Source organism: Pleurodeles waltl, chromosome 12, assembly GCF_031143425.1.
Source record: "Pleurodeles waltl isolate 20211129_DDA chromosome 12, aPleWal1.hap1.20221129, whole genome shotgun sequence".
NCBI classification, from domain to species: domain Eukaryota; kingdom Metazoa; phylum Chordata; class Amphibia; order Caudata; family Salamandridae; genus Pleurodeles; species Pleurodeles waltl.
Genome location: NC_090451.1, coordinates 580,543,001 through 580,555,888, shown reverse-complemented (window position 1 = coordinate 580,555,888; position 12,888 = coordinate 580,543,001). Strand labels below are relative to the sequence as shown.

At 50.8% G+C, this 12,888-nt stretch overlaps 1 protein-coding gene across 1 annotated transcript in view; it reads right to left on the bottom strand.

Moving 5' to 3' along the window:
- LOC138268246 (E3 ubiquitin-protein ligase TRIM39-like) overlaps positions 1-12,888 on the bottom strand; it is a 588,432-nt gene that overhangs the window by 318,774 nt on the left and 256,770 nt on the right. Inside the window, exon 4 of the mRNA XM_069217726.1 lies at positions 220-242. Coding sequence (XP_069073827.1) covers positions 220-242 — 23 coding nt within the window. The remainder of the gene's footprint in view (positions 1-219; positions 243-12,888) is intronic.

The window sequence follows — 12,888 nt, the reverse complement described above, 5'->3', positions numbered from 1 at the left end:
GGTGCGACATAAAACATGAATGTCCATAATTTGTCATGTTCCTTCAAGTCTCACGGGACACTAGTTAACCCACTGGATCATATGTAAGTCTATGTTTAACATGTATCTAAGCATGATTTGAAACTATCTGTATGAAAACAAACACATGGTTATATTTGTATAAATACACTCACAGAAAAGAAAGAGGAAAGCGACCGAATGATAAAAGAGAAACCATACCTTTTTAATGTGGTTTTAATATCCTAAATAAAACAAAGAGAAAATATAAGTTAAAGCATCTAAATTTAGGTTATTATTTACCTTTTAACATACATTTCTTACATTTAAACCAGTTAAACCCAGTTTCAAGAAAGCATGCATTTTCACGTAAAAAACAGTCCTTTTCTGGTGCTGCTTCATCTTTCTTCAGTTTCACTAAAACACTACGGGGCATATTTAAAATGAACTGGCGCATCGGCTCCGATGCAGCAGTTTCCTTGCGTCATCCGTGCCCCCTAACCACACCATGGTAGAGCTGCATTTACAATACAGCGCACCATGGCGCAGGATAGCACAGAGGCGTCGACATTTTTTTTGCAATTGAGGCACTTTGCTGGACTAGCGCCAAAATGTTTGATGCTAGTCCAGCAAAGCTCGGGGAGGCCCAGAGGAAATAGCCTAGCGTCACTTTAACACCTGCCCTGCGCAGGTGTTAATAAATATCGTTTGAATGGCGCAGTGAAATCTTGTAAATTTCACTGCGCCATTTTTTTGGGCCTCTCTGTGAGGGAACGCCCCCCCTTGCATACATTATACCTGCTGCAGGTATAATGTGGCACAAGGTTTTGCAAAGTGGCACAATGCTAGTTGCGCCACTTTGTAAATATGGCGCTGGGTGGAGGACTGGTTAGCACCGCTGTAGAGCACAAAAAAAAGGACGCTACAGCGGTACTAAGGGACACAAGAGGCTTGTAAATATGGCCTTTCAGATTTATAATTTCCATTTCCATATTGTCATTTTCTTCTTTAGCTCCATTATTGTTTTCTAACCTAACTCGCCCCAAGCAAAGGTTTCTTTCTTTCTGTCCTTTCCTCGCCCCATCCACAACTGCCTTCACTCCCATCTCTTCCTTCTATTGTAACATCAGCCGGCTCACATGTTTCCTCTCTTTTTTTATACTGAATCTAATATGAGCTCTAAGATATTTCCCCCCTAGCTCACCAATGCCTTTGATAGAGAAAGTTGTGCTATATAAAAAAAGTGCAGTACATAAATTAAATAAAATGCTAGTATTTCAAAGATAACTTGTTGCCAGCAACTGAAAATACAGAACACCTAGTCTAATTTCTACATTCTACCTCACTTAGGTAAATCCAATCTCTCATGATCCCAACTGACACCAACTGACACCAAATCCCAGACACTGCTGTTTCCAATTTACTTTTGTTCTTAAAAATTTACAATTCCACTCAGTGTCTTCTCTTTTAATCTTATCTTTCAATCTTTCCTTGTTTTCATACTCTGGTACCAATCAGTTTGCTTTCAAAGCCCAGTAACAGCAACCTTTTTTTTTCTCCAATGGTATGGAATTTCCATTCCCACTAACAGAGCTTAGCATGGTTACATTGATAATCAGCTGTTGTTATCTATATATTTTTCATGCTCTGATTTTGTTTTCAATGTCCAGTTTCATACACAGGTATTGGAAATCCATATGTGCCTTTGTACTCCGTTAGATACACTTGTCATGCTTGCATCCTAATATAATAACTCAAATTTGTGTACAAACTCATACTTGGCTTGTCCAACCTTTTGTGCCTCTACTACAGAGATACTTTTCATTATGGCACAGTGGGGAGCACCTGATTTTACATTCTCATTATTCCTATCGGATCTCCTTTTATTCCCTAATGATGTCTAAGCACTGTATCTCCACTTTCTAACTGATGGTTCCAAGAAATCCGCACACAAATCATTATAATTGTAATCATGTTTCCTTCCATAATCAGCAAGTACACGCTGTCGTTTTTCGTTGAGAGTCTATTTTATGGAAACGTTTTTATCTGACAGAATTAAAGTTTTAGAAAACATCTGACTTTAGGAAGGTAGCCCCTTTCTAGCCTTGTTACCCCCACTTTTGGCCTGTTTGTGAGTATATGTCTGTAGGAAAGTACCATCTTTCCTGGCATGTTACCCCCATATTTCACTGTATATATGTTGTTTTAGTGTATGTGTCACTGGGAACCTGCCAGCCAGGGCCCCAGTGCTCATAAGTATGTACCCTGTATGTGTTCCCTGTATGATGATTAACTGTCTCACTGAGGCTCTGCTAACCAGAACTCAGTGGTTATGCTCTCTCTGCTTTCTAAATTGTCACTAACAGGCTAGTGACTGTAGGAAAGTACCATCTTGCCTGGCATGTTACCCCCATTTTTCACTGTATATATGTTGTTTTAGTTGTATGTGTCACTGGGACCCTGCCAGCCAGGGCCCCAGTGCTCATAAGTGTGCCTGACTGTGTTACCAGTGTTATGACTAACTGTCTCACTGAGGCTCTGCTATCCAGAACCTCAGCGGTTATGCTCTCTCATTTCTTTCAAATTGTCACTAACAGGCTAGTGACCAATTTAACCAATTTACATTGGCTTACTGGAACACCCTTATAATTCCCTAGTATATGGTACTGAGGTACCCAGGGTATTGGGGTTCCAGGAGATCCCTATGGGCTGCAGCATTTCTTTTGCCACCCATAGGGAGCTCTGACAATTCTTACACAGGCCTGCCACTGCAGCCTGAGTGAAATAACGTCCACGTTATTTCACAGCCATTTACCACTGCACTTAAGTAACTTATAAGTCACCTACATGTCTAACCTTCACCTGGTGAAGGTTCGATGCAAAGTTACTTAGTGTGTGGGCACCCTGGCACTAGCCAAGGTGCCCCCACATTGTTCAGGGCAAATTCCCCGGACTTTGTGAGTGCGGGGACACCATTACACGCGTGCACTACACATAGGTCACTACCTATGTGTAGCTTCACAATGGTAACTCCGAATATGGCCATGTAACATGTCTATGATCATGGAATTGCCCCCTCTATGCCATCCTGGCATAGTTGGCACAATCCCATGATCCCAGTGGTCTGTAGCAGAGACCCTGGTACTGCCAAACTGCCTTTTCAGGGGTTTCACTGCAGCTGCTGCTGCTGCCAACCCCTCAGACAGGTTTCTGCCCTCCTGGGGTCCAGCCAAGCTTGTCCCAGGATGGCAGTACAAAGGACTTCCTCTGAGAGAGGGTGTTACACCCTCTCCCTTTGGAAAATGATGTGAAGGCAGGGGAGGAGTAGCCTCCCCCAGCCTCTGGAAATGCTTTCATGGGCACAGATGTGCCCATTTCTGCATAAGCCAGTCTACACCGGTTCAGGGACCCCTTAGCCCTGCTCTGGCGCGAAACTGGACAAAGGAAAGGGGAGTGACCACTCCCCTGACCTGCACCTCCCCTGGGAGGTGTCCAGAGCTCCTCCAGTGTGCTCCAGACCTCTGCCATCTTGGAAACAGAGGTGCTGCTGGCACACTGGACTGCTCTGAGTGGCCAGGGCCAGCAGGTGACGTCAGAGACTCCTTCTGATAGGCTCCTTCAAGTGTTGCTAGCCTATCCTCTCTCCTAAGTAGCCAAACCCTCTTTTCTGGCTATTTAGGGTCTCTGCTTTGGGGAATTCCTTAGATAACGAATGCAAGAGCTCATCAGAGTTCCTCTGCATCTCTCTCTTCACCTTCTGCCAAGGAATCGACTGCTGACCGCGCTGGAAGCCTGCAAAACTGCAACAAAGTAGCAAAGACGACTACTGCAACTCTGTAACGCTGATCCTGCCGCCTTCTCAACTGTTTTCCTGGTGGTGCATGCTGTGGGGGTAGTCTGCCTCCTCTCTGCACTAGAAGCTCCGAAGAAATCTCCCGTGGGTCGACGGAATCTTACCCCTGCTACCGCAGGCACCAAAGAACTGCATCACCAGTCCCCTGGGTCTCCTCTCAGCACGACGAGCGAGGTCCCTTGAATCCAGCAACTGTGTCCAAGTGACTCTCACAGTCCAGTGACTCTTCAGTCCAAGTATGGTGGAGGTAAGTCCTTGCCTCCCCACGCCAGACTGCATTGCTGGGAACCGCGACTTTTTTTTTTTTATAAAGAATTTTTTATTGGTTTTGCAATTGAATAAGATAATACAAAACAAGCTAAACAATTTTATACAGAAATAACAAGGCGCCAATGGGCACCAAACAGTGGTCAAATCTAATGCCCCAGACAACACCCTGAATGAATAGATTGTACATGTCAATATCGGCGTGTCACGTATGTGCCCCGTTTCCCACCAGAGGAATTAGAGGAATGTGTGTGGGTTCTTCCTCTCATTGTGTCGGTCTGCGGCATCGGGGGTTAAGTTGTCATGCCCTCCCACCTCCCCCAGATCTTGTTATATTTATTCGGGCACCCTCTAGCCTCATATACGAGCTTTTCACATTGGGCACACCAATCCATCCCTCTCTTCCGGTCAGGGCCGGTGCCTTATTGGCTTTCCAGTCCGGCACGATATCTCTTTTGGCCACTAGGCATGCCACCCCTAGCAAGGTTCGCTCTGCTCTGCGTAATCCCGAATCTCCCATAACCCCTAGTAGGGATGTCAATGGTGTCAGCTCCATGTCCACTTGCAGGGTCAACGAGATCTCTCGCGAGATCATCTTCCAATAAGTATTAATAGTCGAGCATGACCACACCATGTGGAAAAAGTCAGCGTCTGGGCTCATACATCGGGGACAGTCTGCTGTAGGCCGGAGCCCCGCCCTGTGCATTTTGGAGGGTGTAAGGTAGGCAGTATGGAGGTAATAAGTCTGTATTAGTCGGAGACGTGTCGCCATGGTCAGGGCGTGGGGAGCTGCCAATGCCTCAGTCCAGTCCTCCTCGTCCACAGGGCCCACCCATCCCTCCCATTTCCGACGAAGTTCCTCCAGGGAGCAGGCAGTGGAAGTGATTAATGTGCGATATACCCGGGAAACGCCTCCCCTACCCAGATTCCCCATCAGGGCCCTCCTCTCCATAGGACTGCTTACGGGTATGCTGTCCCCTGTTTGGACCTGCGTCAGAAGGGCATGTCGTACTTGGAGATACTTGTGGAATTGTGTCTTATTTAATGCAAAGGTTTCTTGGAGATCTCCGAAGGAACGCATATGCGTGCCCTCCCATACATCACCCAGTGTAGAGATGCCTATATTATCCCATTTCTGGAATCCCTCAAGACCCGCCACCTCTCCCAAGCATGTCCCATGCCACAGTGGGGTCTGCTGAGTAGGGCGCCCCCACCATCCTGAAATCTTTTGAGCCATCCGCCATCCCTGCAACACCACCCCTGTCACCCCAGGAGTCCCACGTGTGATCGGACCGCCATACAGGGCGTCAAAGATCTTGGGGTAGCTCAGTGTCTGAAGTTCCAGTTGGTACGCCGGGTCTGTCCATCCCCCCCCTCAACCAGTCGTTGATCACAAGTAGTTGCATCACCAGGTGGTAGTAAAGGACATTAGACATTCCTAGGCCCCCTTCGTAGACGTCTCTCTGGCAGGTTTTAAGCGCTAGCCGGGGACGGGTACCACTCCACAGAAATTGGCGTGCTAGCGAGTCCATTTCTCTAAACCATTTCATGGGGATGGGGGTCAGGATAATTTTGGAGGAGGTAGAGAAGCCTGGGAAGGGCCATCATCTTATAGAGTGCGATTCTTCCAAGCAAGTTAAGGGGGAGGTCCTTCCACCGTTGAAGATCGTCTTTGATTCTTCTGGTTAAAGGCGTGACGTTGAGCTCCCATGTTAATTCAGGGAGCGTTGCGACATGCACCCCCAGGTATTTAAAGCTATTCCTCCGCACTGGTACACTTTGTTGCCAGTCTATACAGTCTCTAGATTGATGGAGCGGAACCAACAGGGATTTTTTGGGGTTTAGGGCGAGACCCGAGGCCTCCGAGAAGATGTCTAGAATTTGCATGATACGGGGGGCGCTCCTGGCCGGGTTAGCTATGTATAGTAGGACATCGTCCGCATATAATGCCACTCGGTCTTCTGGACACACGGGCCAAGACCAGCCCTCCATCAGAGGGTCCTCTCGAAATAACTTCGCCAGGGGTTCTATTATTAATGCAAAGAGTAGGGGGGATAGCGGGCATCCTTGTTGGGTGCCACGGCCAATCGGGAACACACCCGAGACCACTCCGTTTACCTGGACCTGAGCCGTTGGATTAGAGTAGAGCAGTCCCACAAGGCCTCGGAACTTGGGTCCAAGTCCATTTTTTTTTAATACTTGTTCAAGATAGGACCAATCCACTGTGTCAAAGGCCTTCTCAAAATCAAGTAAGAGCAGCGCCAGAGGGGTGTGTGACAGGATTTTATGGTGTGCTAAGGCGAGATGTAGTCGCCTGATGCAGTGCCTGGTGCTCCGCGCAGGCATGAAGCCGCATTGGTCAGGGTGCACCAAGGCGGGCATTGCCTCTTTTAATCTAGTGGCGAGGATTGACGCTAACACCTTGATCTCAGTGTTGAGGAGGGAGATAGGTCGGTAAGCCGAGCAGTTTGGCGATGGGGGTTGGGTCTTCGGAATTACTACTATTGTAGCTAGGTCAATTCCTGAAGGGAAGTGACCTTTTTGCTCAGCTTCTTTATACATCTCAAGTAAGTGTGGGGCCAAAATGTCACTACATTTCCTATACAGTTCCGCAGGAAACCCATCTGGTCCTGGTGTCTTGCCTGAAGCCAGACTGGCAATCGCATTCGTTACTTCTGTGAGATCAAGTGCCTCGTCTAGCCTGTCCTTGGTCGCCTGAGAAACTCTGGCGAGTGTTATGTCATTCAAGAGGGGAGAAGCTATTTCAACAGCAGGCCGGGGGTGCTCTGCATACAGGCGTGCATAATAGGAAGCAAAATTCTGTGCAATCTCGATGGGTGTCTTGAGAAGGGTGCCTGTATCATCTCTAATTTCGGGAATGAATCTGTTAACTAAGGGTCGGGTGGCCAACCAGTGTAAGAGCTTCCCATTTTTGTCTCCCCATCCATATATTCGGGCAGACGATGCCCTCCACATATGCTTCGCTGACTCAAATGCTAAGTGTTTGATTTCTTCTTGGACCCTGGTGAGCTGCCTCAATGCGGAGACTTCGGATAAGGCCGTTTGTTGGCGTTCCAGTTTTAACGCTTCAGCTTCTAGCTCGGACATTCGTGAGTCACGGGTGCGCTCACGTGCGCGCAGGAGGCACTTAGCATGTCCTCTTAAGGTAGCCTTGTAGGCAGCCCATATTGTGCCTGACGACTGGACCGTTCCCACAGTCAGTTCAAAGTACTGCGTGAGACGATCCCTAATCTCGAGGGTATAATCATCATCCTGTAAGAGCCATGCATTTAGGCGCCATACCGGGCGTCTAGTGAGATCTACTCCGCCCAGCCGAACTCGCATCGGTGCGTGGTCCGACACCCCTCGAGGCAGTATCTCTGCCCCCGTGACACCGGTGAAGTCCATGGCCGGCATAAATACTAAGTCAATTCTAGAGTGTGTCCGGTGGGCAGCAGACGTGTGCGTATATTGACGCTCCATAGGGTGCCAGGTTCTCCACACTTCACATAGGCCAAGGCTATCGGCCCATCCCTTGAGGCCTGCGGCTCGGGTAGACCTACCCTCAGTGACATCTCCTGACACATCTAATCTGGGGTCTAGAACCGCGTTAAAGTCCCCTCCTACTATTGTGATTCCTTGGGGGAGTCCCGCTACCACCTGCCAAAGTGAAAGAAGAAAGGCGTCAAATCCCGCTGGGGGGGCATACACACACACAAGATTCAGTGTCGCCCCACGAAGTAGCCCTGAGACTACTACAAATCTGCCTTGCGGATCGGATCTCGTAGATGTAACCACCATGGGTAGTGAACGGTGGAGCAGGATAGCCACCCCCCTGGATCCCCTAGAGAATCCTGCGTGGTAGACCCTATCAAATCCTCCTTGAGCCAGCATAGGGCATTTAGTTCCCAGAAGGTGGGTTTCCTGCAGTAGGGCCACCAAGGGGGAATATCTACGGAGAGTGTTAATTACTGCGGATCTTTTGATCTTATCTAGCAGCCCGTTCACATTCCATGAGATGATTTGTGTCAATGGGGACCAGGCGTGAGTCGCGTAGGAGTCTTACGGTGTTGGGTGTCAGTCAGTGGACAAAGGAATGACCAGTTAAAACTTAACAGTGCAATACTCAAAATATACCTACCTAACCCTAACTTAACCTTCTTCCCCCAAAACCACCCCCCTCCCCATACTCCCACCCAGGAAGCATCTGTCGCCCTAACAACCAACCAGAACAAAACAGCCATAGGGCTGCCATAGGAGTGGAGTGGTGGACCCACTAATCACAACTAATCACAAAAAGTCAAGCCATACTTTACAAGTCTTAAGGAAAGCCCATATCCCCGATGCAGCCCATCACGGATTTCCTCAAGATGGACCGGGCCCTTCGGCCCCCCCCACACGCTCCGTTCGGGGCTTCGTGCAACATGTCAGCCAAGTGCCGGGGATTGGCTCAGGCGGTCATCGTCTCCAGTCTGTGTCTGAATCCGCCCCTCTGGAGACTCAACAGGCAACCCTCCTCTCTGTGAGCCAGTCTCTCCCACCGTCTCTCCACCCATGGGAGCATCCGAGTTTCCTCGTCTTCCTCTCCGAGACCTAGTGCGTTTACGGCCCCTCCAGGGCCCCCCAGCGGGGGGGGATCCGCCCGGGAGGGCTCCCCTCTCCGCGCCGCGGGCCCCTTTCGAGCCCCAACGCCCTCCTCAGTTAGCCAATCCCATGCCTCCTCCGGGGAGTCGAAGAAGTACGCCTTGCCCGCCATAATGACTTTAAGTCTCGCAGGAAAGAGGAGCATGTACGAAAGTTGCATCGCCCTAAGTTTTTGTTTAACTTGCTCATATGAGCGGCGACGGGCCTGGACCTCCCTGGTGTAGTCCGGGAATACTAAGATTTTGTGGTTTTCCCATTGAAGATTTTCGGAGCGCCTTGCCTCTTTAAGGATATTGTCACGGTCTCTAAAGTTGAGGATTCGGGCAATCATCGGGCGTTTTGGACCGCCCGGAGGGGGGCGTGGGGCAAGGGCCCTGTGAGCACGTTCCACTGCAAACCAGGGTGAAAGAGTTTGGTCTGGCATCCAATTTTTGATCCACTGCTCTAAGAATTCTGTGGCTTTATCTTCCTCCGAGCCTTCCGGGAATCCCTCGTTGTGGGAGACTCGGCCCTCCACTTCAGTGATACGATTTAGCGCGTTTCTGAGGTCCTGCCTGATGAGGCCCATGTCCTCGCGCACCTCCCCGATTTTAGTCTCCACAGCTGTTTGCGATGATTGAATTGCCAGGAGAATGGCATTCACTCCGTCTGGTGCCAGGCCCCCCGCGGCTGTCTCTCCGTCTCCTCTAGGGCCTGTTGAAGTTGTAAATTGATAAATCTTTTGCTGAGAGGGTGGGGGATGTTTACTCGCTCTATCCTTCCCCTTTTTGTCTCGGAGGGAGGGGATGGAGTGTCTAATTCGAATTATGCAGCTCTTCTGTCCAAATTCTACACCCTAGACGCACCCACAGGGAAGGTCCCAGGGGAGGACCATCGGCAGGGTCTCATCAGGGCGCGTCGGCGATAGATGTCGCAGTCCCCTCCCCGGGACTTGGTGGCCTCCGGTCAGCCACGTGTTGCTGATCTGCCAAGTGTCTGGTTTCTCCCCGTTCCAGGTCCTGTCAGACGACTTCGGGAAGTCGCGAGGCGCAATGATTCCCTGGAGACTTCAGCACGTCTTCAGTGGGTTCCCATCACCGGGGTGTGTTGGCGTGCTTTATCAAACTTATGGCCGTGGGATGGGAACAGGTCTCCGGGGAGTCTCTTTAAATTGAAGATTGGGAATCGCGGGGCACAACACTGTTGCCCAAATCTGCTGCGCCCTTTTGAGTTCCTATTGCGTTGTTTATTTGGGAGGGGGGGGGCCCGGACTCTCTTCTCCCTTCTTCCTCTTTCTCCCAGGAGGGGGCAGCTTCGTTCCTGGGCGGCCGGACCCGGGGGCCGAGGGCCACCCACTTCACCCCGGTCGCCCGGGAGCAGCAGACAGGAGAGCGGCCGCACCGCACAGCTGCGCCCTACCTGGCTCAAGCGACGTAGCCCCCACCGTACGGCTCACCTCTTCAGCACCAGCATCATTGCGTTCATTTCGCCAGGGCGGGGTACATGAAATCGGCTGCGTCGCCTCTTCTCTTGCGGGGGGCTCCAGATTACATGGCCAGGTCCAGGCGCCCCCTGCAGAACGCGCGGCTCGCTCACCCGCAGCAGTTTTCTTAGCGGGCAGGCCCCCGTCCCGGGGCCCGGCCGCGCTTGTCTGAGTCAGACAGGGGAGCCCCCGTCCCAGGGCTCACCCTCTCCGGGCTTCCCTTCTGCTTCCCGAGCCCGGTGCCACGGAGTCCGAGTCTCCGAAGGCCAACGAGGGACGCCAGCCGCGTCGCTCCACCATCTGTCGGGGGCCCCAGGTCACAGTCCGCTCCAGGCACTTCAGCGCCGCACACGGCACTCACTTCGGAGGCGGCCCCATCAGCGGGTGGGCCCCGATCCCCGGGCTCGCCGAGACGCCGTCAGCCCGGTCGCCATCTTGGGAGACCTATCGATCCGGTCGCGGCCAGCGTTCACGGCTTGGGCCGTGCCGACACCGGTGCCGGAGGTCTCTTCGAGGTCTGGGAGATAGCGGGAACAACTAGGGCAGCATAATACATTTCCTGGTGGCAGCTTCTTAGGGCGGATGACGGAGGGGTCCAGAGCACTCTCAGAGTGCGACCGCCATCTTGACGCCCGAAGCCACGCAGCCGGGAACCGCGACTTTTGCAGCTACTCCGGCCTCTGTGCACTTCCGGCGGAAATCCTTTGTGCACAGCCAAGCCTGGGTCCACGGCACTCTAACCTACATTGCACGACTTTCTAAGTGGCCCTCCGGCGACGTGGGACTCCTTTGTGCAACTTCGGGTGAGCACCGTTTCACTCTTCTTCGTAGTGCCTGTTCCGGCACTTCTGCGGGTGCTGCCTGCTTCTGAGAGGGCTCCTTGCCTTGCTCGATGCCCCCTCTGTCCCCAGACGCAATTGGCGACATCCTGGTCCCTCCTGGGCCACAGCAGCATCCAAAAACAATAACCGAACAATTTGCAGCTAGCAAGGCTTGTTGGCAGTCGTTCGGCGGGAAAACACGTCTGCACGACTCTCCACGGCGTGGGGGATCCATCCTCCAAAGGGGAAGTCTCTAGCCCTTGCCGTTCCTGCAGAATCCTCAGCTTCTACTGTCCAGTAGCAGCTTCTTTGCACCCACAGCTGGCATTTCCTGGGCATCTGCCCATCTCCGACTTGCTTGTGACTTTTGGACTTGGTCCCCTTGTTCCACAGGTACCCTCGACTGGAAATCCATTGTTGTTGCATTGCTGGTTTGTGTCTTTCCTGCAGAATTCCCCTATCACGACTTCTATGTCCTTTGGGGAACTTTAGTGCACTTTGCACTCACTTTTCAGGGTCTTGGGGTGGGCTATTTTTCTAACCCTTACTATTTTCTAATAGTCCCAGCGACCCTCTACAAGGTCACATAGGTTTGGGGTCCATTCGTGGTTCGCATTCCACTTTTGGAGTATATGGTTTGTGTTGCCCCTATCCCTATGTGTCCCCATTGCATCCTATTGTAACTATACATTATTTGCACTGTTTTCTACGACTATACTGCATATTTTTGGTATTGTGTACATATATCTTGTGTATATTTGCTATCGTCATACTGAGGGTACACTCTGAGATACTTTGGCATATTGTCATAAAAATAAAGTACCTTTATTTTTAGTATATCTGTGTATTGTGTTTTCTTATGATATTGTGCAAGTGACACTAGGGGTACTGTAGGAGCTTCACTCGTCTCCTAGTTCAGCCTAAGCTGCTCTGCTAAGCTACCATTATCTATCAGCCTAAGCTGCTAGACACCCTATACACTAATAAGGGATAACTGGGCCTGGTGCAAGGTGCAAGTACCCCTTGGTACTCACTACAAGCCAGTCCAGCCTCCTACAGTGACCAATTTCACCAATTCACATTGGCATACTGGAACACCCTTATAATTCCCTAGTATATGGTACTGAGGTACCCAGGGTATTGGGGTTCCAGGAGATCCCTATGGGCTGCAGCATTTCTTTTGCCACCCATAGGGAGCTCTGACAATTCTTACACAGGCCTGCCACTGCAGCCTGAGTGAAATAACGTCCACGTTATTTCACAGCCATTTTTCACTGCACATAAGTAACTTATAAGTCACCTATATGTCTAACCCTCACTTGGTGAAGGTTGGTGTCAAGTTACTTAGTGTGTGGGCACCCTGGCAATAGCCAAGGTGCCCCCACATCGTTCAGGGCAAATTCCCCGAATTTTGTGAGTGCGTGGACACCATTACACGCGTGCACTATACATAGGTCACTACCTATGTATAGCATCACAATGGTAACTCCGAACATGGCCATGTAACATGTCTAAGATCATGGAATTGTCACCCCAATACCATTCTGGTATTGGGGGAGACAATTCCATGATCCCCGGGTCTGTAGCACAGACCTGGGTACTGCCAAAAGTGCCTTTCCGGGATTTCCACTGCAGCTGCTGCTGCTGCCAACCCCTCAGACAGGATTCTGCCCTCCTGGGGTCTGGGCAGCCCCGGCCCAGGAAGGCAGAACAAAGGATTTCCTCTGAGAGAGGGTGTTACACCCTCTCCCTTTGGAAATAGGTGTGAAGGGCTGGGGAGGAATAACCTCCCCCAGCCTCTGGAAATGCTTTGATGGGCACAGCTGGTGCCCATCTCTGCATAA